This window comes from Monodelphis domestica, chromosome 6 (genome assembly GCF_027887165.1).
Source record: "Monodelphis domestica isolate mMonDom1 chromosome 6, mMonDom1.pri, whole genome shotgun sequence".
Lineage (NCBI taxonomy): Eukaryota > Metazoa > Chordata > Mammalia > Didelphimorphia > Didelphidae > Monodelphis > Monodelphis domestica.
This window is the reverse complement of record NC_077232.1, coordinates 79104828-79128793: the sequence shown is the minus strand read 5'-3', so window position 1 is coordinate 79128793 and position 23966 is coordinate 79104828. Positions and strand designations below refer to the sequence as shown.

Below are 23966 nucleotides of genomic sequence, written 5' to 3'. Positions count from 1 at the left end.
CCAGTGAGACCATGATCTAGGACCCCACAGAATGCTTTCCCAAATCTGGATATTGTGGTCTGGAAATAGCAGCATAGATGGAAGCTTCCATCAGGACTGGTGTATAATAGTCATATATGTTGGCTTTTGTCTGCCCTTCTCCAGTCCTTACCTTGAATAATAGTTTTTAAAATTAATTATCTTTATTTATTTAAATTTATTTTATTTATATTTATTATTATTGTATATAATGTAATAGAAACATCATAAATAACATTATTTATGTGTTTATTTATTTTATTATTATTTTTATTTTTAAAGTGTTTTTCCATGGTTCCATGATTCATGTTCTCTCCCTCGAATCTTCTCTCCTCCCTCCCAGAGGCAACAAGCAATTCCACTGGGTTATATGTGTATTATCCCTTGATATCTATGTCTATATTATTCATTTTTATAATATTCTTTTAAAACCCAAACCCCAAATCATATGCCCATAAAAGTAGTTATTTGTAAGAGGCTCTTTGTAAGCTCTTTGAGGCTTGGGCTTGAGTCTCACTTGAGATGCATATTTGGGGAATGGTACATATTTTAGTTTGCCTATAGGATGGGGGAGGCAGGTAGCCATAGGGTAGCGGTGGGGGCTAAAGTTGAAAAATTGGGTTGGGACCAGATCATAGATGTACTTAAATACAACTATTTTAGGGCATTTAAAGCCCTTCACAGCCTCGCTCTAATTGATCTACATGGATTCCCATTACTCTTCTCATACTAAATTCCAGTCACACTGGCCTACTTACAGCTCTCTATACATGATATTCCATTTCCCTTCGCCTATAGATAGAGTCAAGATGCATATTCATGTCTGGAATCCCATCCCTTGTCATCTCTGCCACTTAGAACCCCCCTAAGGTCTTTGAGAAGGACCAAACTGTGTCAATTCACACGTGAAGCGTCTTTAGGACCCTGCAGTTCTTAATGTTAAACCACCCTCTGATATCATTTTGTATTTATAACATAGAGGCCAGAGACAAGGACTGAAGGCCAGAGACCTTCAGGAGTCCCTGGATTTTACCTAACCACACTGTGCCTTGCTTTAGTTTATTGCTAGAGGCAATCTGAGTTCTCAGTAAGGGAAGTTGTTTTCCATTTCCTCTCATTGATTGATTCAACTATGACACTTGTGCTACTCTGGGGACAATCTTACTTTCAGTTCTAGTCCATTCTTTCAATAGGAGGAAAGTAAAAGAGCTACTTGATGCACAAATATAACTTGTGTATAGGATTGATGATTTATTCTTACTTGAAGAAAGCCATGAGGCACAAGAGACTCATGGTACCCGTTACCAAATTCAGTAGCTCAGTTTTTACCAAAAGCATTGCTATCTGGGAGCTTAATATTACAGCCTTGTTGGGACATAGAACTCTTATTATGAGGCTGATGATCAGGCACTTTAAATTTTCCTTTTCATGGGACAGTATAGCCAATCAAAAAAATCCAAATGTATTTTTCTGGTGGCTTCCTCTCTGATGCTGATGTTCCCTGTCCTAAGACAGATTTTGCTACTGCTGCTACAATGAAAATTGCTCTTGGAGGCATCTTTTTCTTTGCCCATCTGACAACCCCTGAAATCATATACCTACTACAGAGAAATAAAGACAAGGTGAGAGATAAAGGCAGCTAGGGGCCCCTGCATAGGCTGCCCTAGTTAAGTCCCTGGTCTAAGATGCCTTCTAAACAAGATCATCATGACCCTGAGATAGGGAAGGCATTTTCTCTTCCCATTCTTCACTAAAATTACATCTTATCAAGAGAGTGGTAGCCAGGAAAACCAGCCCCAAACAACTTCTTAATAGAAAAAAAGTCCCTTGGTTTTTTCATACTTGTCTTTGAAGCTAATCATTTAATAGATTCTTAGCATATGATTTATTAAAAGGCCTGAAGGTATCCCCCAAGTGTCCCTCCCAGTGAATGGGAATAGTAGAAGAAAGTCATTCATTACACTTATATTTTTTGCATTTGCTTATCTGTATATACATGCTACTTCTCCCTTTGCTCCTTGAAGGAAAATATGATTTCCTTTTTTTTTTGGACTTTAGTATCTCTAGAGCAGTTTATAAACTTTTTGGTCTCAGGATCTCTATACACTCTGAAAAATTATTGAGCTTTGGTTTATGTGAGTTATAGCTATTGATATTTACCATATGGACAGGCCGGCTAAACCATGTGAGGGTAGACATCGGGTCATGGACCCCTGGTGAACTAAGGCTTTGCTCATCCAGCATGTGAAGACTGTTTTGGCAGAACAGACGGAAGAAACCAATAAGAAGGTTCAACGGCTGAGAGGGCAACGCAGCAAAGCACTGTGGAGTGCTTAGGGTGTGTTGGAGCACAAAGGACAACCCAGGCATCCAATGCAGCTGAGGAAGTCTCCAGGTGTAATGACTTTTCGTGCCATTGGACCCAGGCTTCCAACGCCAGAGAGTGGGACTGTCTCTGTGCAACAACTTTTCCACTTAAATCTCCTTCACGCACAAGTGTCTTTGTGCACACTCATCTATACACCGTAGATGAAAATGAACAAAGACAATCGTCATCCTCGGTTACCGAGAGACTACTACTACTATTTACCATATTAAAAATTTTAACATTTTAGTATTATCAAGTCATCAAAAGTACTTATTTATTAAGCACCTACTGTGTGATAAGCATTGTGCTAAATGTTGAGGACACAAAGGCAAAAAATGAGTCCCTGCTCTCTAGGAGCCCACACTCAAAATGGGCTTGACTTTGGAAATCCTTGAAAGGCATTTGGGGACCATGTGGGGTATGAAGAGAACACTACTCTAGAGCCTAGCATACAGTCTGGAACCTAGTAGGTACTTAATAAATGCTTGAATTAAATTGACTTGAGAAGCTTGGACTTTATTTGGTAGGCAGGGAAGAACTATGAAAGTTTTATGAATAGAGAAATAATATGATCAGAGCTGTACTTTTAAAATAGCTTAATCTGGCACAAGTACAACACATAGGAGGAACCAGAGCAGAGACAGTTGGGGAAATCAGGTACAGCAACATAGAACTTCTAAGCTATACATGTCCTTGGTGGCCATCTGGTCCAATAGATAAATGTTCACCCAGCTTCTGCTTGACCTCCAGTAAAAGGCAACTCACTACCTCATAAGGCAGCTCATTCCACTTTTAGACAGTTCTCATTAGATTTCTTTACATAAAATAGGAGGTTATAATTCCTTGTGATGTCCACCTGTGGCTTTTGGACTCAAGGTATATTGTGACACTGAAAAGAATTTCAAAGTCTCGGTCTATACTTGTACATAGATTTATTTTTTATATTTATTTTCTTAAAACCCTTACCTACTGTCTTAGAATCAATACAGTGTATTGGTTTCAAGGCAGAAGAATGGTGAGGGCTAGGCAATGGGGGTTCAATGACTTGTCCAGGGTCACACAGCTAGGAAGTGACTGAGGCCAAGTTTGAACCTAGGACTTCCCCTGGCTCTCAATCCACTGAAGTACCCAACTGTCCCCTTGTACATAGATTTAAAACAATATAGGTTTCTTATATTTTATTATTTGTGCTCATTTTACCCTTAAGATTATTCTGTGAAGGAGACAGTACAAGTTTTACTATGATCCCCTATTTCACAAATGAGGAAAGGGTAACTCAGAGTTTAAGCAATTTGCCCAAGGTTACATGGCTAAAAGATTTTAGAATCCAGATTCAGATATAGGTCTTCTAACCCCTGATTTGGTATTCTTTCAATTATTGGTTATAAAACCAGCTCCTATTTCTACAAATGTTTAAGGTTTAGAAAGTACTTTCCTCAAAATCACTTAGTGGTGGTAGGAAGTGCAGGTATACTTGTCCCTGTTTTATGTGAAGGAATACTCTCTGGGAAGAGCAATGACTTGCCCACATTTACATTGCCTAGATGTATCACAGTCACAATTTGAAGGTAGCTCCCCTGCAACATTGCCCTTTCCCAAAAAGGCAGCTGTCCCTCCCAAGTTTTGTTCTGTGTCAGCTTCTCTTCTTAATAGCTGAATCCCTCTCCTCTCCCAATCCCATCTGAATTTTAAAGTTCCGCCTCAACTGCCTGACAAAATTCTGACTTTTTCACTTCTAGGTTGGAACTTAAGTTAAACTGCCTCCTATGCCTCATCAGATTTAATTTATGAAGAATCATGTCTGAACAGATTTCTTTGCCACACATCACATTACCTTTAATGGCTGTCAGAATAATCCAAGTGAGTTAACTATTGCTGAACAAGAAGCAAAGAGACTCTGAAAGCCACATTGAACTAAGATTTGCCGGATGCAGGGTTTGGTTGGTTTATTGATAAATAGGTTCATGTTCATTTATGAATTCGTTAATATCATGTTGGTGTGTTAATAATCACTTCCTTCTACAACTACCTTTTCTTTCCCTAAATGCCTAACTGATGTATGCTGGAAGAAGTGGGGTAGAGAGGAGTGGCTTTGGAGTCAAGGGACCTCCGTTCAAATGCCATCTTTGAGATTTACTACCTATGTGATATAGAGCAGATAAAGCAAGTTATTCCTGATAGTATCATTTGTGAAAAGTGGATCATTAGAAGCAGTTAGTGGTCATTAGGTTTGACAGTCTCAAGAAATTCTGCTCCCTTAGCCTATCCATAGCACCATTTCTTTATCTATAACATGAAGAGGCTGGACTAAATGGACTCTGATGTCTCTTCCAATTCTTATTCTTTGATTTCAGATTGGAAAATATGGGCATCGGGGAGGAAATGATGTATAAAGTTTAAGAGAGAAGAGGAGGTTTAAAACAGCCTCTGTGGGAAGTAAGCTGGAGAAAGAATTAAGAAGGGTTCTGGGAGAAAACAGAGAGGAAGATTTACTTTCCAGGCATGGTGAAAGCCCAAAGTTGGGAGATCCAGTAACAAGTTTTGGAAACAGCAAGCAAGGGCAATTTGGGTAGAAAGTAAGCCTGGAAAGATAGGCAGTGGCTATATTGAGAGGAGCTTTAAATGCTAAATTGGGAAGCTTAAAAGTGCCCAAGGTCATATAATCTGAAGAAAACTGGAAGGCCATCTGTCACTAATTTACCTTTTAAGTGCTTTTAAGTCTTCTTTTATATTACTTTTTTTCTAGATACCCCATGCTCCAGAAAAGCTAGACAATTCTGTTCTCTCAGCCTGCCCCTTTACCTGCCCTCTGTGTCTTTATTTATGCTGTTCTCTCTGTTGGAATGTCCTTCCTTGACCTCTTTACCTCTGAATTCCTTCCTAACCATTGGAATGTATCTCCAATACAACCTTCTCTATAAAATCTTTCCTGATTCAAACCAGTGAATAATCTCAGACCTCAAATAGCACTTTATATCCCTCAAAATAAATTGATCATAGAATATTGTGTAATATAGTTTTCATTAATGTTTTATGTCTCATCCCCCTACTAGATCAGCTAATTAATTGCTTCAGGAGGGCAATAAAAGTATCTTACCTAAATTTTGTATTATTCCCAGTAAGTTCTGGACTTGGAGTAAAGAAGACTTCTCAGAGCTACTTTTCTCTAAAAAATAAAGCCTAAACAAAGCAACAGTGAAAAATCCTGATGCTCCTAACATGTCCAGTTCCTTGCTTAAGACTTTATAATACAAGATTTCTAAATTCTTCCTGAGAATATCATATGTGAATAGTGGATCACTAGAAGCAGTTAGTGGTCATTAGGTTTGACAGTCTCAGGTATTCTCTGTGAAGTCCAGTCTTCTTACACCTTATTCCTTACTATTCAATCCAGTGACATTGGCTTCCTGGTTTTTCCATGAACAAGACACTCCATCTCTCAGTTCTGGGCATTTTCTCTAACTTATCCTCATTCCTGGAACCCTCTCTCCCTACCTCCTCTTATTAGTTACCTTCAGCTTACTTTAAGTCCCAGTTACAATCTCCCCATCTACAGAAAGCCTTCCTCAACTCCTGTTAATTCTAGTACCTTTCCTCTGTTAATTATTTTGCATTTAGCAAATAGCTTGTTTGCATATATTTCTCTTTTGCTGTTGTTTCTACCATTAGAGTGTGAGTTTCTAGAGGGCAGGGATCATCTTTTGCCTTTTTTTAAAAACCAGAGTTTGGCACCATGTTTGGCATATCATATTCCAAAATACTTATTGTTTATTTTTTTCCATTTGAATTAGTTTATTTAATCAATTTAGAACATTATTCCTTGGTTGCAATAATCACATTGTTTCCCTCCCTCCCCTCCACTCACCCTTCCCATAGCCAATGGGCAATTTCATTGGGTATTACTTGTGTCCTTGATCAGAACCTATTTCCATGTTGTCGTTTGCACTAGGATGTTCATTTAGAGTCTACATCCTCAACCACATCCCTTCCACCCATGTATTCAAGTAGTTGTTTTTCTTTGGTGTTTTTACTCCCACAGTGTTTCCTCTGGATGTGGATAGTGGTTTTTCTCATAGATTCCTCCAGGTGCTTTGGGGTCATTGCATTGCCACCAATGGAGAAATCCATTACATTTGATTGTACCACAGTGTATCCATCTCTGTGTACAATGTTCTCCTGGTTCTGCTCCTCTCACTCTGTATCACTTCCTGGATGTTGTTCCAGTTCACATGGAATTCCTCCACTTTATTATTCCTTTTAGCGCAATAGTATTCCATCACCAACATATACCACAATTTGTTCAGTCATTCCCCAATTGAAGGGCATCCCCTCATTTTCCAGTTTTTTGCCACCACAAAGAGTGCAGCTATAAATATTTTTGTACATGTCTTTTTCCTTATTATCTCTTTGGGGTACAAACCCAGCAGTGCTATGGATGAATCAAAGGGCAGACAGTCTTTTAAAGCCCTTTGGGCATAGTTCCAAATTGCCCTCCAGAATAGTTGGATCAATTCACAACTCCACCAGCAATGAATTAATGTCCGGACTTTGCCACATCCCCTCCAGCATTCATTACTTTCCTTTGCTGTCATGTTAGCCAATCTGCTAGGTGTGAGGTGATACCTCAGAGTTGTTTTGATTTGCATTTCTCTGATTATAAGAGATTTAGAACACTTTTTCATGTGCTTATTAATAGTTTTGATTTCTTTAACTGAAAATTGCCTATTCATGTCCCTTGCCCATTTATCAATTGGAGAATGGCTTGATTTTTTGTACAATTGGTTTAGCTCTTTATAAATTTGAGTAATTAGACCTTTGTCAGAGGTTTTTGTAATGAAGATTGTTTCCCAATTTGTTGCTTCCCTTCTAATTTTGGATGCATTAGTTTTGTTTGTACAAAAATTTTTTAATTTGATGTAATCAAAATTATTGATTTTACATTTTGTGATTTTTTTCTAGCTCTTGATTGGTTTTAAAGTCTTTCCTTTTTCGCCTAATTTGCTTATAGTTTCCTTCTTTATATTCAGGTCATTCACCCATTCTGAGTTTATCTTGGTGTAGGGTGTGAGATGTTGATCTAAACATAATCTCATACTTATTGTTTATTGATTAAGTGTCTGATTAAATACACACTCTGGGAAGAATGAATACTTCTAGTGCCAGGTAAATATATAGCTTCTTCAGCATTCCTCAACAAGAAGTCACCCAACCACTATGATTCCTTTCTCTTATACTAATGGTATCTTGGTATCTCTGTAAATGCAATTTTGAATCTTCATTGGCATTCCTCAGAGCAAGAATCAGACCTAGCATCTGGGGCAATTTCAGTTGAATTGGTAGTGGCAGACCCTGAAAGAGAGAATTTGATCATGCTTGCTGTCATGCTAGGAAGAGTGCTCTGTCTGGTAATCTATTTTGTAAAATGCACTAACACCCAAGGGACTTGGCCAGCCTGTGATTTTTTGTTCAATTCCTCTGGCTGCTTACCTCCTGGGGAATGGTCCTTTGTATTACTGATTTATGAGATATGTTCTTTAAATCCTTTTTTCAAAGTCACCTCCTAAAAGAAAATCCTTGATTTTCACAGTATTCCTCTGAGGTCCTTCCTCAGACTTTCACCAATAAGTGGTCAAAAGATAAGGAAAAATCATTTTCATAAGGTGAATTGCAAATTATCAAGAAAAGTGTGAAATCATATTCCAAATCACTAATAATAAAAAAATGCAAATTGACAGGTTTTCCCTCACACTCAGTAAATGGGCAAAGATGACAAAAGATGGAAATGGCCACTGTTGGAGGGGCTTTGGAAAATTAGAGCCACTATTAGTGGAGCACAAATTGATCATATCATTCTTGAAAATGATGTAAGAAAAGTCACTAAATTGAATGTTTACTTTTTTACCCAGACATGCCACTGCTGTAAATATACTCCAAGGAGGTCAAAGATAGAAAGAAATATTTCATTAAAATATCCACAGAAGCATTTTTGGGGGAGCAGCAAAAACTGGAAACAGAGTGGGTGCCCATAGATTTAGGAATGTCCAAATAAATTGTAACACTAATGAACAGAATATGATGAATGTGAAAAATTTAGAGAAACATGGTGGTAATGCTTAATAAGCAGTACCAAGAAACAAGGAATACAATTATTCAATGAGTTAATAAGTTAAAAAAAAACCCTAATAAACTCTTAAACAAAGTTAAACCCTTTACAATTGTTAATGGTCAGTTTTTTGCCTCCTTTCCTTGGAGAGGTGAAGGAATGTGGATGTGGACTACAGCATATTTAGTCAGTCATAAGGGTCTTCCTACTTAGCTTGGCTTAACTGTTTTTCTTTGTTACAAGGGAAGGCTCACAGGGTGGGTGGAGGTTCCCTTAGAAAAGACAGTGATGTAAAAAACAAAAGACACTAATGAAATATTAATTTTAAAACATAATAAATGTGCTGTATTTCTCTTTGCCTTGGGTACCATTCCCTGCACATAGTAGGTGTTTAATAAATATTTGATGAAGGGAGGGAAAGAGAGAAGCCATGATTTGACCTCTAAAATAGATATTAAAAACTAAAATCAGCCAAGCGAACAAATTAAAAAGAAAACAAAAACACCAAAGGTGTTTGTTAAGAAGGAGGCTCTGTTTTTGGTCGAAAAATTCTGTTAAATATATTCTGTCCCCTATTCTTTCTGCAGATGATGGTGAGTGAAGGTAAAGCTAATCTCCGCTGGTTGAAATCTATGAGAGGAGACAACCTAGCCGTTGCTATGGCAACAGATTCCCCAGCTGCAAGGCTGATAAAATTGCCTTGCGCATGCAACTGCGGCGGAGAATTTTATGAGCTCTGTGACTTCGCGCGCCCACAAATGGGGAAGGCAAGGCTGAGCTGGAGGCGAAATGGTAGGCAGGAATATAGGACAGTCGGATAATGGCCGCACAGGCATTTGGTGCGTGGCTCGCTCCTTTTTGGCCCCCATTCCCACCCCCGAATTTTAGACCACTGCGGTCTCCGGTCTCCGGTCTCCTACTTTTCTGTCCTTGTCAGCATCCAAAAGCATCCATGTTCTGACTCTGGAGACGTTCGGTTGGTTTCTAGGAGCAAGCCTCTCCTTCCTGTTCCCTACTTTGCACGACCCCCACTCGATTCTCAAAGCAGCTTCACGGTCATAATTATAGGAATCAGGAGGGCACCTCAAAACATAGGATGTAGAGTGTGGTGCCAGAAAGGGGATAGAATAAGATAATAGAATAAGAAATTAAAAAAAAAACACCCTCATCTACAGAGGAGAAAATAGAGTCAGTGAGAGAAAAGAGGCTTCCCCCCCCCAGCACAGAACAAATAATAAGGCTTTTGTAACCCTTGTGCACGAGGCTGTTCAGCCCTCAGGCACGTTTTTGGGGAAAGTTCTGTCTCTGGTTCCCTGAATCCCCTATGGAAAACCGGGGAAACTCACTCTAGGATCCCATCCAGTGTGCACTCACTGATGCCCCTGACGAATACACAGCTCACAAAATTCAAAGAGAAAAATTTTATTGACAAGAGATGGAAAATAAAAAGAAACTGCCGGCAGAATTTATGGAAGATAGCACCACTAGGCAATGCCCTCCTATACCCTAGAATTCGGCACAGCCTCGGTCCCATCAAATAATGGGAGTGCCTCATTAGGGTCCTAACAGGTGCAATTTCTTGGGGCTCCTTCTGCAGTTCTCGGTATGTCCAGCAGGTGGCGGGAGCGTGACTTTGGGTCTGATTCCAATGACCATTCGGCAAAGGATGTTCCAGTTTGACCTCGTGCCTCCATGTCTGTGGTGGTCTGAATGAGAAAGAATACAGCGTGCTGTGACGGATTGTGCATTGGAGTATGGGTCTCTGAGAGTTTCGGGGTGTCTCTGAGTGCGGATCCCTTAATAATTGGGGTCGTTTTCAGGGCAAACCTTGATTTAAAGAGCAGGAGGGGAGAATTAAGGCAGCAGGCTGATGCAGAGGCAGTTGGCCTTTGGATCTGGATGGCAATACTGAGAATGCACAAGTATAGCTGTAACTAGAGTGGGGTGACAAGGGCTTAGTCCAAAGGTGCCTTATACCCACAGAGACTGCCACTTTCTTATGTACATCATGCCCACCCTCTAAGGCCCAGGTCATCATGTTTCTCTTCATGTGCTGAGGCTGAGGGAAGTGACCACTGTGCTTTTCCTCTAAAGCTGTGCTTCCTACCTCCTTCAACTTGTCTCTTCCCTGTGGGCTGGGGGCTCAGGGACACATAATGAAGGAACAGTCCAGATTTTCTAAGGGGGAATTGGCTGTCCTTTCTCAGAGCATGAATAACTCACAGGAAAGCTGTCTGTGGTGCCCTACAGGTCAGTATATATTATCCAAGGTATAATCTTGAGGCCTCCCTGTTTATTAATATTATATTGTTTTAGGTTGTTAAAGGTAAGCTCCTTCACTCTGATTCCACCCTGCCCTGCTTCCTTTCTCCCTGGAGTTCTATGTTTTTTTTTTCCTCCCTTACCATAGTCTGTGCCAGGCATCTCCCATCATGGCACCCTGGATCCTAAAATCCAAAGTGTCTGCTTGGGGTGTCTTCTCTGAAAGCCACTTATACTTACTCCAGACAACAAAATTGCTAGCATTCAGTGTTTTTAAGTCCCAGTGTTTCCCACTCAGAGTTTTGGGGACAGTGATGAAAGAGTCCTGACATGATATATCTGAATAGCACAGTTTAGAGTCTGCATGGGAAAAGCGAGTGCTCAGGGCAGTGTGAACAAAATTAGAGCCAGAGCATCAGAGTGGAGTGTGAGTGGGTTTATAACAACCTCTATTAACAGACAGCTCATTGACTCCCAAGGCAGCCCTTTCCACTGTTGGAAAACTCTAATTGTTAGGAAGATTGCTCTAATACCGAGCTGAAATTTCCAGCTTGTAACTGCCCCTAACGCCATCTCCACCTCCAGTCGTCCTAATTCTGTTTTATAGGGCCAACCAGGACAAATCTATCCTTCTTCCTCATGAGCTGGCGTATTTCCATTTTCCTACTTTAGATCTTAGAAAAGCTCAGCTCTAAATTCAGTCATAATAATACTTGATTAAATGGTATCTTTCATCTGAGGAATACAAAACAGTTTGTAAACCCATTAATCTTCACTTTTAAGCCTCACCACAGTCCTAGAGGCAAGGCAAGGAGGTGGTATTATTAACCTGATTTACGAGGCTATAATTTATTTGAATGCAATACAATTTTGTATTGTGTGACATTCTGTATGTAAACTGTTTCCCAGTGTGTCTCCTGTGGCAAGAGGAAGTAGCAGGAGGAGAAAAGAAGCAGGGGTTTGGATGGAGAAGAAAAGAGAGGCTTTTCAAAAGAGATAGTCTGAGATGGGAAGAAAGGATGCCGTGGGAGACAGGAAATGTTTTTTTTCTTTTTCTTTTTGCAGCAGGTGTTTTAGAAAGGAAGGCTACTACATCAAAACAGTGACAAAATTGTGAATACAGAGCATCAAAGGGTGAGAACTGGAGGAAATCTAAGGGTGGGGGACTGCCATCGATATGACCATACAAAAGGAAGCAGATCTTTTTTAATAGTGAATTCTGAATCTCAGAGTTTGATGAGCACCTAAGAGGAATTTCCTCTATAATTCCTATAAATGGGTCAACCATCTTCTGATTGAAGACCTCTAATTAGCTGCTCATTCCATTTTTGGACAGCTCTTATTGTTAAGAAACATCTAACATAAAGCCTATAGCTGCCCACTCATAGCTTGTCCTTATTGTCCTTGGTGACTCAGTAAAACAAATCATATTTATTATGAACACTTGTTTATATGACAGGCTAGAGGACTCTTCCTCACTTTCATCCAGGAACTGGATTAACACTAGGTGAACTGGGGCATCCCCTTTTATCCAGGTAAATATACATTCACTACTCATCAGAGATAATTTTACCTCCCTGATGCTGTTAAAAGGCAAGGATCTGGGGTAGGTAGGAGGCATAGTGGATAGAGAGCCAGGCCTGGAATTGAGGTCCTAGGTTCAAATCTGACCTCAGATACTTCCTAGCTGTGTGACCCTGGGCAAGTTACTTAACCCTAGTTTCCTAGCCCTTGCTGCTCTTTTGCCTTGGAACAAATACTTTGTATGGACTCTAAGACAGAAGGTTAGGGTTAAAATAAAATAAAAGGCAAGGATCTCTCAACAAAACTATCCCTTGGTTTCTTGAGCCCTATGTGGGAAGGAGTTGCTTGGACCATGGGGTAGATATGGAGGGAGGAACAGTACTGCTCTCTATCTAAGTCTCTCTCTGATATAAATATATATCAGATATATGTATGTATCAGAGGAGTCCTGAGCTATTTCCTCAAGGTGTTTAGAGTACTCTGAGGGAGACAGGTATTTCTAGACCCAAGCAGGGAATAAGGAAAACCTGGAAGGGATCAACTAGATTTCTGTACAAAAGTAGTTGTCTTTATTGGGTATGTCTTCCTGGAAAGGAATTGATTTATCACAGATATAGCTTTGGGGAAGTAGTCCTGATCCAACCTGTAAGTGACATGAAACTGGGACTTTTTACCCTGAACCAGGCAAAATGGCATTCGTTAGGAACTGGGGTAGTAGCCCTAGCTGCTGGCTAGCATAGGAGGCAGTGTGCTGGGGCTAGAACTAGAAGGTCCAGCCTCTGAAAGACTTAGTAACTTATTCCTGAAGGGCACTAACATTAGAGGTCACCACAATTTTGAATATAGTATATCATGTCTGTTTAACAATGGAAGTCTTCTGTTTCATACCTATCTTATTAAAGGGATCATCTTGCCTTATCTAATCATAATAGGCAACTTTGGACAAATGGTGATTAAAAGATCCTAGTTTAGTAGCAACTAGGACCCAATAATAGGTGAGCAATTGCTTTTCGGAAGCTGTATATTAAATGACACTCTGGAGATTGTAGCTCCAGAACCCTAATGGTCATTTGGTCTGGTCAAACCTTGATGCCTGCCAAAGTTACATTCATGCTATTCTTTATGAGAGTGGAGACTTCCAAACCTATGGTAGTAACAAGGGCCTTATAGGCAGAGAGTGCTGCATGGCTTTCCAATGTTCTTCCCATACTTGACATTATTCTGAACTCATTGGAAAGAGGCAGACTTATAGGTGACCAGTCTGGTAAGTAGGGGTCAACAGGCTACCCAGGTAGGGAATATAGAATATCTCAAACCAGAAGAGTTCAATAAGATTCTGGATTTCCTTTTTAGGTTGTGTAAACCTTAAAATTTCTTAGACTTATAAATGTTGGAAATTTCACCATTGGGAAATTTCATACTTGAAAAATTTCCTATTGATAGTGGGAACTCTATTGGAATGTGAACCCCATTGGCATCCTCCTCCCATGCCAATGGGGTTCACATTCCAATAGAGTAGAGTTCCCACTATCAATAGGAAATTTTTCAAGTATGAAATTTCCCAATGGTGAAATTTCCAACATTTATAAGTCTAAGAAATTTTAAGGTTTACAGTTGGGAGGAAGCAAGTAGCTTATTCTGAACTGGGTCTGGAATTATTCAAATTCTCTCTATCTGCTGTGTTCCCTAAAACTTGATTGAAAGATCTTGGATTATTTTAGAGCTCATTTTCCAACCCTGTAGACCACCATCCAATCTAGGACCTCTGCTGCCATGGTCTTATCTGGCTTCTGGCTTCTGGCTTCGTCAACATTACGTCATCAGTGTAGTGGTGGTGTATATCACAGGTGTCAAACATAAGCTTCCAGTGTAGGCTAAACCTGATTAAAATGTAATTTGGAAATCTTAATGAAATAAAAAATACAATAGAACATAATGTTTATAAGGTTCATAAAGTCAATAATCAGCTGGATCTATGTACAGTTTAATGGCCCATTTCTATTTGAGTTTGTCACCACTAGCTTACGTTAATGCCTTCAGGAATGGAAGCCTCTTTCAAGTCTGTGCCCATCAGACTTCAGCAGTATGCAAGAACATTCAGCCTTGGGAAAGATGATGAAAGTATACGAACTTATTCCAAGGTGAAAGTGATTTTTTCCTGACTAGAGTGAGTCATAGGACCATAGAAAAATGGTGAGGGGGATATCTCCATATTGCTCACACTGGTTCTAGACTATCTGGTTCACCACAATGACATCTGAAATGGCTGAAACAATGGATGGGGCCACTTTGCTCAGCTTCAGAAATTGTCCAGTGTCATCTGCCATCATCATAGGCCACCTGCCATCATCATAGGCCACCCAGGATTGTTGGAAGGCTAGAATTCTTAACCATTTTGGAGTAACAGACCTCTTTGGAATCTGGGGAAATCTGAAGACTTCTTAGAATCATATTTTTAGGTGAAAAAAAATAGAATACATATAATTACAATGGAGACCAATTATATAGTTATTGACATTTAAAAAATATGTTCATGGGCCCCATATTTTTAAATTTATTTTTATTTTGTTTATTTTTAAAAATTATTTATTTATTTAGAATATTTTTCTATGGTTTTATGATTTATGTTCTTTCCCTCCCCTTTTTCCTTCCCCCTCCCAGAGCTGACAAGCAATTCCACTGGGTTATACAAGTCTCATTGTTCAGAACCTATTTCCATATTATTACTATTTGCAATAGAGTGATCATTTAAAGTCTTCATCCTCAATCATATCCCCATTGAACTACATGATTGATCGTATGTTTTTCTGCATTTCTGCTCCTACAGTTCTTTCTCTGGATGTGGCTAGCGTTCTTTCTCATAAATTCCTCAGGATTGTCCTGGATCATTGCATTGTTGCTAGTAGAAAACTCTGTTACATTCAATTGTACCACAGTGTATCCATCTCTGTGTACAATGTTCTCCTGGCTCTGCTCCTTTCACTCTGCATCACTTCCTGGAGGTCGTTCCAGTTCACATGGAATTCCTCCACTTTATTATTCCTTTTAGCACAATAGTATTCCATCACCATCATATACCACAATCTGTTCAGCCATTCCCCAATTGATGGGCATCCCCTTATTTTCCAGGTTTTGCCACCACAAAGAGCACAGCTATGAATATTCTTGTACAAGTATTTTTCCTTATTATCTCTTTGGGGTACAAACCCAGCAGTGGTATGGCTGGATCAAAGGGCAGGCAGTCTTTCAAAGCTCTTTGTGCATAATTCATAGGCCCCATATTAAGAAATCCTTTTTTAAAGGGGAATTGGTATAATGAAGTACATCAGTCTCCATTTCATATCTTTTACCTCTTTGGTGAATCAACATTATTGAGTATTAATAATAATCAACATTAATATAATTTGTGATGATTTGGGCAATCACAATGGTTTTTATTTGGCTGTTCTCAGGAAAATATGGATAGAAATTAATGAAAAGACTCATATAGGACTTCTCCATAGATCTCATCAGGTCCCTTTCCTTGGTGGTCTGTCCTCTAAAACTCTGTGGAAACTGGTGTCCATTTTGTCTTTTGGGAGTCCTGTATAGTAGCTAACCTGGCTTCCAGTGGTCCATGAACTCTTTATGTCTAAATGGGACAGAAACTTTAGTGAATGCCTTAGTCTTTGTTGGGGCTGAAGGATCCTTACTGATCAGAGTTCTGAAGTCTTTCAATGTTATTTTATTTTATAATGTTATTGTATAAATTATTGTACAATTTGCTATTCTATTATTATTGTATAAATTACTCTCCTGGTTCTGCTCACTTCACTCTGAATCCAGTTATATGTCTTCTCAGATTTCTCTGAAACTATCCTTTTGGTCATTTCTCCTGTTGTAATATTATTCCATTACATTCATATACCATAATTTGTTCAGCCATTCCTCAATTGATTGTCATCCTCTTAGCTTCCAGTTCTTAACAAAAATTACTGTTATCAACATTTATGTATTTCTGGGTCCTTTTCTTTCTTTGAATTCTTTGGGTTATAGGCTTAGTAATGGTCTTGTTGGGTCAAAGAGTATACACAATTTAGTGATTTTTCCCCCCAAATTGCTTTTTGGAATTGCTAGACTGATTCATAGCTCCACCAATGGTGCTTAGTGTAAACTGCCACATTGATTTAAATACCTGCCATTTTCCTTTATTGTCATTTTTGTCAATCTGATGTATATGAAGTAGAAACTCAGTCAGGGTCTCTTGTGAAGCACAGTTAACATGGGAATGGAGGAGCAGGTTTGAAGAAGGTACAAAAGCACTTTATTATATCCCAATTTTTATCGTTCTCTAGTTGTTCCAGAGGCAGCTAAGTGGAAGAGTGGATAGTTTACTGGGTCTGGAATCAGGAGGACTTGTCTTCCTCTTTCCAAATCTGGTCTCAGACACTTAGTATGACCCTGGGCAAGTCACTTAACCTGGTTTGTCTCAGTTTCTTCATCTGCAAAATGAAGTAGAGAAAGAATTGGCAAACCATTCCAGTGTCTTTACCAAGAAAACCCCAAATAGGGTCAAGAAGAATCTAGAGATTCAGGGGTCCCTGACAACAGTTTCCAAAGATCTATTAGGTGAAAGAGGGATTAGACTTGTTACTCTTGTTAACATGGAATCTAGGAACTCCAAACTTGTGGCCTAGTGGGATTTGGTGAACCCCAAGTTTCAGGACTTGCTTACAGGTTGGAGACCCCAAAGTTTGTACTTGTGCCCTATTCCCATGGGGGAATCTACCCTGAAGGGAATCTCAGGCTAGCAGTTTCAGACTGAGTGGGGGACCCTCAGGGGAATGACAATCCACTTCAGGTGGGAGCTAAGCCCAAGCAGAAGTCAAGTGACTCTTTGGTGCAGTAGGTAGCACATTGCATCAGTCTTGCAAGCTGAAGGTGGAAGGAGGGTGTGATATACTGAGAAAGGCTTCTATTTGTAATAGGGGTTGTGTTTTTCTTGCTTTCTCAATGTGTATTTGTGGTTGTGAAGGGAAGGAAGAAGAGGGGAAAGTGAAGGTGAGAAGGAAGACTTTTGTTTGAAAATAAAATAATTTAAAAGCCACTATGATTTGGTTATGCTGTAGCTTGCTGTAAGGCAATGAGCACTGTATTTGCAAGTCAGACTACCTGGCTTTGAATCTTGGCTCTGACAATTAGGAGCTGTGTGATCATGGGCAAGTTGCTTCATTTCTCTGAGGCTGTTTCCTCATCATTCATATGAGGATGAGAAGAGTGGGACCGGCATGATGGGAACGAAGAGGAAAGAACTCGCTTTCCCATAATCCACAGGGCTCGAGGTACAGATGTTGATTGGTGGGCGGGGCTGGAACCACTTTCCCATGATGTCTTGGGCCCAAGGTTGCCGGGAGGCCCGCCCTTTGGGGTGGGGGCGAGGAGATGTCGGGGTGCGGGGCTACAGCCAGGGTGGGACTGCTGCAGGGAGGATGCTGATCTGGCCCACGGCTGCCCAGACTAGGGGATGGAGACAGCAGGGGGAGCTGTCCGATGGATCAGATGGCAAAGTAGGCTTCTTCCACAGAGCAAAATTCCACCCCCGTTGCTGAGACTTTAAAGCATGGTCAAGTTAATTTATGTGGGGCTGGGAGCGTGGTGCCTGCGGGGGAGGAGAACGGTCCCATACTTTTCACTCCTGATGTGTAGGCGAGTCCCTCTTCCGCTTCTAAAAAATAGGTGTGGTGAACAGATGGGGACCATGAGCCCGTTACCTTCTGGGAGGCCAGTGCGGATAACCCCCAAGGAAGGGAGAGAGAGGATCGGGAAAAACTATCTAGCCAATGAAGGTGGCTCCTGAACAACGCCTGGAGAGTTCTAGGAAGCGGGGGGGGGGGGGGGGGGGGGGAAGGAGTGCTTTCCTGGCATGGAGCAGAGCTTCTGCAAAGGCGGGACGGAATGGAACCTCCAGTGGACTACTCGGCAGTCCCTCTGGAAAGGTAGGCTGGGATGGGGCGATGGTGGCTGGGATCATCCTTCCAAGTCAGAGGCAGCCGAGCCCACTCCAAGGGGGCTCATCTAGAGCCTGGATTAGAATCTTAGCTTCTGCTTCTACTGGCCTCAGTTCCCTCATCTACAAAATGGGGATAAGAATGCTTATAAGCTCTACCTCAAAGGGCTGAATGAAGTGCTTTGGCCACCTTGTTATTACTGTTGTGTGCATCCTCACTCCCAAGGCAGTGCTGAGTGGGAGACGATGTGGTGAGGGGTGACAGCGATTTAGGGTGACCTTGGGCTCGCTGCCTCTGTTTCCTCATCTGTAATAGCGGATTCACATCAATTATTTCAGAGTTTTTTTTTTTTTTAAAAGAAAGTGCCTTGTAGACTTGACATCAGCAAAGCTCTATCTCCAGAGGGTCCTGTCAAGCTGGGTGGCCTTCCAGGGTGTAGGCAACAGAATGCCTTTTTTTTTTGTCAGCTGTCCAAAGGCCTAACCTTGCTAACTGCAGAGAGATTGGTTATCCAGAGATTATTTTCTTGGCCTCAGAAGCCTAAAAAAAACTAAGGGATGAAGGGGCTGTACTTAGAATATTTAATGATGAAACTTATCTTTTCAGGTACTTAAAAAGCAGCAGCATGGTATCATGGAGAGGGCACGGGATCTATGGTCAGAAGGCATGAATTCAGACCTTGGCTCTGAGCTCCCAGGCTGTATGACCACAGGTAGTTTCCTTTACCTCTCTGGGCTACTGTTTCTTCCTCTGTAAAATGAGAGTTGGGCTAGATCTTGTCCTTCTCAACTCGTGTCCTTTGATTCTAAGAATTTGGCTCAGCATCATGTTAGGCATTGGAAGGGGTAGGAGAAATATTTATATGACATTTACAATGTGCCAGACATCGTGCTAAGCACTTTACAGTTATCTCATTGGAGCCTGTTGAAAGTAGATTTTGGGGAGAACTGACTCTCATTTTATGTTCTATTTGCTGTTAGTATATGAATGTACTGAATGTCTCCTTCAATGCCTCTAGTCACTTCATAATTACAAAAGGACTTTGAAAAATTCTAGGAACTCATCTTTATCTTCCCTTTATTCTTTATACTTTCCTTTACTCTAATTAAGGCATATAATAGGAGCTTAACAAATGTTAAGTAACTGTTAAAGATGCTGTTTTCTTTGTTTTAATGGCTGTGCTCTATGCCTTTAGAACAATTTAGGCATCCTTATTCTTTTGTTACAAATATATCTTTTCCTACCTAAGTACCCTAGCTTTTTTTTTTAATCCCCAATTGCTTTGTAATCCTGCCTATGTAGCCTAACCTCATCTTCCCCAAATTCTGGGTCATGAAACCCAGCAGAAGTGACTATAGTCATCCTATGATATCTGCAGGGCTTCACATAAGTGGTTTTGGTTATTCACAGTTTGGCTATCCATAATTAATTTTTGGAGGTGTGTGGCATACTATGGAAAATCACAGAAGATGTAGATGTATGTAAATTAAAAAAAAGTAGTATGTAACAAATGCTTAAATATTAAAATATATTTAATCATTTACTATCATAAGAATACATACATATAAAGTTAAATTTTGTTAAAAGTTTTAGTGTACTAAAGAACTATGGGCTGTGCCCTCTGGCTCTGCCATCCTCACTCAGTCATGTGATTTCCCCAGCAATGATGGTTCTATCTTGCCATTTTCACAGAAGGAAATATGTGAAGTAGTTATTGTAATTATACGGCATGGAAGAGAATTCTCTCCGGCAGAAATTGCAACTTTGGTATGGGTGCAGTGTGTGCTGTTTTACTTGTGTTAAATAGGATTAGGATGATTAAACACAGGTTTGGGGAGAGGTCTAGTTATTCACAGGTTTTTCCATCTGAGAGGGGTCCTGCATCGCTAACTGCCATGAACACTGAGGGGACTGTGTGTACACACATTCACCTATAGAGCATGCTTATCACTTACCTGATAGTGTGCGTTACACACTCCTTTTTTATTTTTGAACCCATACCTTCCATCTTAGAATCAATACTGGGTGTTGGTTTCAAGGCAAAAGAGGGGTAAGGGCTAGACTATGAGGGTGAAGTGACTTGCCCAGAGTCACCCAGCTGGGAAGTATCTGAGGTCACATTTGAACCCAGGACCTTCTGTCTCTAGGCCTGGCTCTCAATCCACTGAGCTACCCAGCTGCCCCCTCACACATTCTTGAGCGCATAAATCGACTATGATGTTCCTCTCTGTCTGTATCCTATACTAATTTATTCATGATGTGGTTAAAGTACAAGATCCTGAAAATTTGACAACAATTCTGGTGCCCCTGAAGGGACTCCTCTTTAAGAACTTCTAAAATGTGGAGAAAAGGTGATTTCACCAACTTGGTAACTTCTAGAGAAGTGGAACTGGGAGAGCCAATCAAGTTCAGGTCCAGCGCCTTTGTGCTTTCAATTGGGAAAACTACAGGAAAAGGTTAGTGATTTATGGTTCCATATTGTCTCGTCTCATCTCTTGTGCATAAGCAAGTTTGGGGTTTCTTTTTCTTGGTGAATACTTGGACAGGTCTAGAATTCTGCCAGACTTGGGGCTTCACCTCATTTTCTGCAGGCAAATAAAAAGGAGACTTGTCTGATGATTGGCAGAGGGTCATCCATTTGTGGTTATTGGCTTGACCATCCTTCCTGTATGTTTTCTGTTTGTTTTTGAAGCTGACATAAAGCTTGCATAGTTTGCAGGATTCCTTTTGATGAGATAAAGCTGACTTTATCTCATCACACTTGAGTAGCAGCCTTCATTACAGAATCCTCTACATCCCCTAGCCAAATAATGATTCTGACATCCAAAAAATGATGAACTCTTGTCTCTAGCAGAGTGTTTTTCTGGTTAAAGGTTGTCTTTCATATTCAAACGGGTATGCTCCCTTGGGTCCAAGTAAACTTCTTATCTTTGGAAGTCTCCTAATTGGGGAGATCTTATCTGACAGAATTTTTGTCCCAGGTAAGTCCTATTGTGGGAGGAGGGAGGGAAAGGGGTGACTTTGAAAGGGCATGTAAATGAATGTTTTGTGAATTCCACTGGGAGGCTAGAAATAATTAAAGAGCTACTGAGCCCCTCTCCCAATGCACAAGCAAGCCAAAGTGGCAGATTATTTAAACTTGCTTATAATCTGGAAGTGATTTATATGAATTGTCTGATTTACTTTATTTATGTAAGAATCTCCAGAATGTGAATATTTTCTTGATTTGTTATTTTTATATCAAGATGTGTTTAAATTTAAAACAATGGAAAATAAAAACATGAAGGAATGAATGCTTTTGGAAAGGTCTTGTATATATTTAATAAGGATTGAAAAATGTTTTTATTTATTGTAATTTATTTTTGCAATATGAAATCTAATGATATCTAGCTCTAAACTGTAAACAGTGAAACTTGCTCTGTGAGATGGAATATTGCAGACTGTAATATGATTTGTTCCAAGTTCTGAGATCAGGTATAATTACTTGACCATTCAAGGGAAATGCCAAGAGCTACTCAGAGACTGACTTCAGGAAAACCCTACTGGTAAGGCATAATGAGAAAGTTGATTAGATGGTCTTTCAAAGGTAATGGCAGGATTCTTTTAGCTCAGTTTCCCTACTGGGCTATTTCCTTTCTGAATAAGAAAGCTTCTCACATGGCTGCTTTAGAACCTTACTGGGAAACTATGTGGAACTCTGTCTGGCTATTCCAGAAAAGGTATCTATATCTTATACTTGTATTCAGAGCTAAAGGAATTTTCTCATGGTGTGTCAATCTGTACAGTTTAAATTGGATATTCTTCAATCACGTCCCTCATCTAGCAAATTTCTTTGATCATGGAAAGAAAACTTTAAAGGCCTAATAAGTGAATCTAATTCCTTCAATGAGGTACCAAAATGAGATGCAAATATACAAGACTTAATTGCTTTGTTTAGTTAGCTACATATTTATTAAGATTATATGTACATATCATATTTCCCTGGATGATATGAAAATTAAAAAAAAATCCTCAAAAGGGAGGATATAAAATGTGAAAATTTTAATTTTGGTGGATGGGTAAATTTCAACTTGAGAAAAATATGGTTAGACTGTCCATGCGTCTACAATTGTTCCCCATCAAGTAAAAATATACTTGCATTCTTGACAATTGTCATTGCAATAGGAACCTTAAAAATTATGTTATCAGTGCCACTGAAAACAATAACAAAAAGCCAAATAAAGAAAAAATGCTAAATTAGATATTTTAAATTTGATCCTGTAGGTAATAGATGGGAAATGGTAGAGCAAAGTATGGCAATTCTTTCCAGTCCATTTGAATATCCAGATATTTAGCTATACAAATGCCTAAATATGTGGGCTTTGAATATGGTTTAAATTGTCTATAAAGTCTCAAAGTTGGATCAAGGCTCTGTGCATGAAATTGCTTTAGTTATTTATAACTTTTTTTTTTCAGTTTGATAATATCAAAATGGATAAGGGCTTATTTTACAATTTCAGGTCCTCAAAGTTTAAAAAATTTGGGGATGTGTCCTCTGGATTACAGATAGCATCATCTCTGCAATATATAAGATTCAGGCAAAGACAGCAAGAACAAATCATATATGAAAACTGAAACGTCCAATTTCCAGATATATTATAGGTAGCTTAATTTGATGCCTTCCTCTAACCCTTATGTTCTTAAGGTTAATTCCGTAAGATTACTGTTGGCTTATACCACATGGTGGCCAAATGTAACTATGTTTTGCAAAACCTGACTAGATTATACTCTAATCAGGTTTAAGCAATTATTACCCAGGAAACCTCTACAACTAGTTTGGAACCTGGAAAGTTGAGCTACTGGAAATCTGCAGGAACAAGGTGGAAAGCCCATTCCAGGTATTGTTGATTACTGACACCCAGTTAAAGACATTGATATGCTGATTCAGGGATTCATACCTATGAGCACAAGTCCACCAATCTGTGGACATGGTTTAGGAGGGATCCCTTTGACACAAAATTTCGGAGGGAAAACTGTTTCCCAGAAGCAGATAACTTCATGCAGGAGATTAGAAGTTTTGTTCGGACTCTTCTTGAGTTGTCAAATTTATTGTGGTCTGAACATTTAATTATTTTGCAGTACTGTGAATCTTTGGATGGCACGGTGACTTAAAAAAAAGCAGAGCCAAAGGGAGAATTATTGAAAGTGAACTTTGGGGATTCTAACTCACTCCACTTTGTGCTTTATTTGCTGTTTCATGTATAAATGTCCTGAATGTCTCCTTCTGTAACTCCCTTCCCCTAATCACTGACAAAAGAAAACTTAAAGGAGCTCACCCTCTTCTCTTTAGTCCATCTAAGGCACCTAGTAGAGCCTTAACAAATGTTAAGTAACTGACAGAGAAAGAAGATACTGGTTTCTTGGGTTGGTGTAATGGCTTTGCTACTGGCCTCTGGAATAGTTTAAGCATCCTCATTCTTTTGTTAAAAATTCCCTTTCTCAGATCTAAGTACCCTAGCTCGCTTATCCAAAACTGCTTTGGAATCCTGCCCAACATCTGCTGTCTTAGGCAAACTCTGGGTCATTATGGATATGTGTATAGATAACATACACATATCACCTGTGGAACATGTCCATCTGCTGATGGTGGATGTCATGCCTTTGGGTGGATAAATCACTGTCTGTATCCTGTGCTGATTAATTTGTACAGTTGCCAAAGGCACAA

At 39.8% G+C, this 23966-nt stretch overlaps 1 protein-coding gene across 5 annotated transcripts in view; it reads left to right on the top strand.

The window, feature by feature from the left end:
* Nucleotides 1-17626: 17626 nt before the first annotated feature.
* LETM1 (leucine zipper and EF-hand containing transmembrane protein 1) overlaps nucleotides 17627-23966 on the top strand; it is an 80970-nt gene continuing 74630 nt past the window's right edge. For 2 of the 5 annotated variants that reach the window (XM_056802302.1, XM_056802301.1), the window contains exons 1-2: nucleotides 17627-17821; nucleotides 18869-18974. In XM_056802302.1, the coding sequence (XP_056658280.1) occupies nucleotides 17639-17821; nucleotides 18869-18974 (289 nt within the window). In that variant the 5' untranslated portion in view covers nucleotides 17627-17638. Of the gene's footprint in view, nucleotides 18251-18868; nucleotides 18975-20528; nucleotides 20719-23966 lie in introns of those variants that run through there. The other 3 variants (XM_007496857.2, XM_056802303.1, XM_007496854.3) reach the window with 3 other exon arrangements.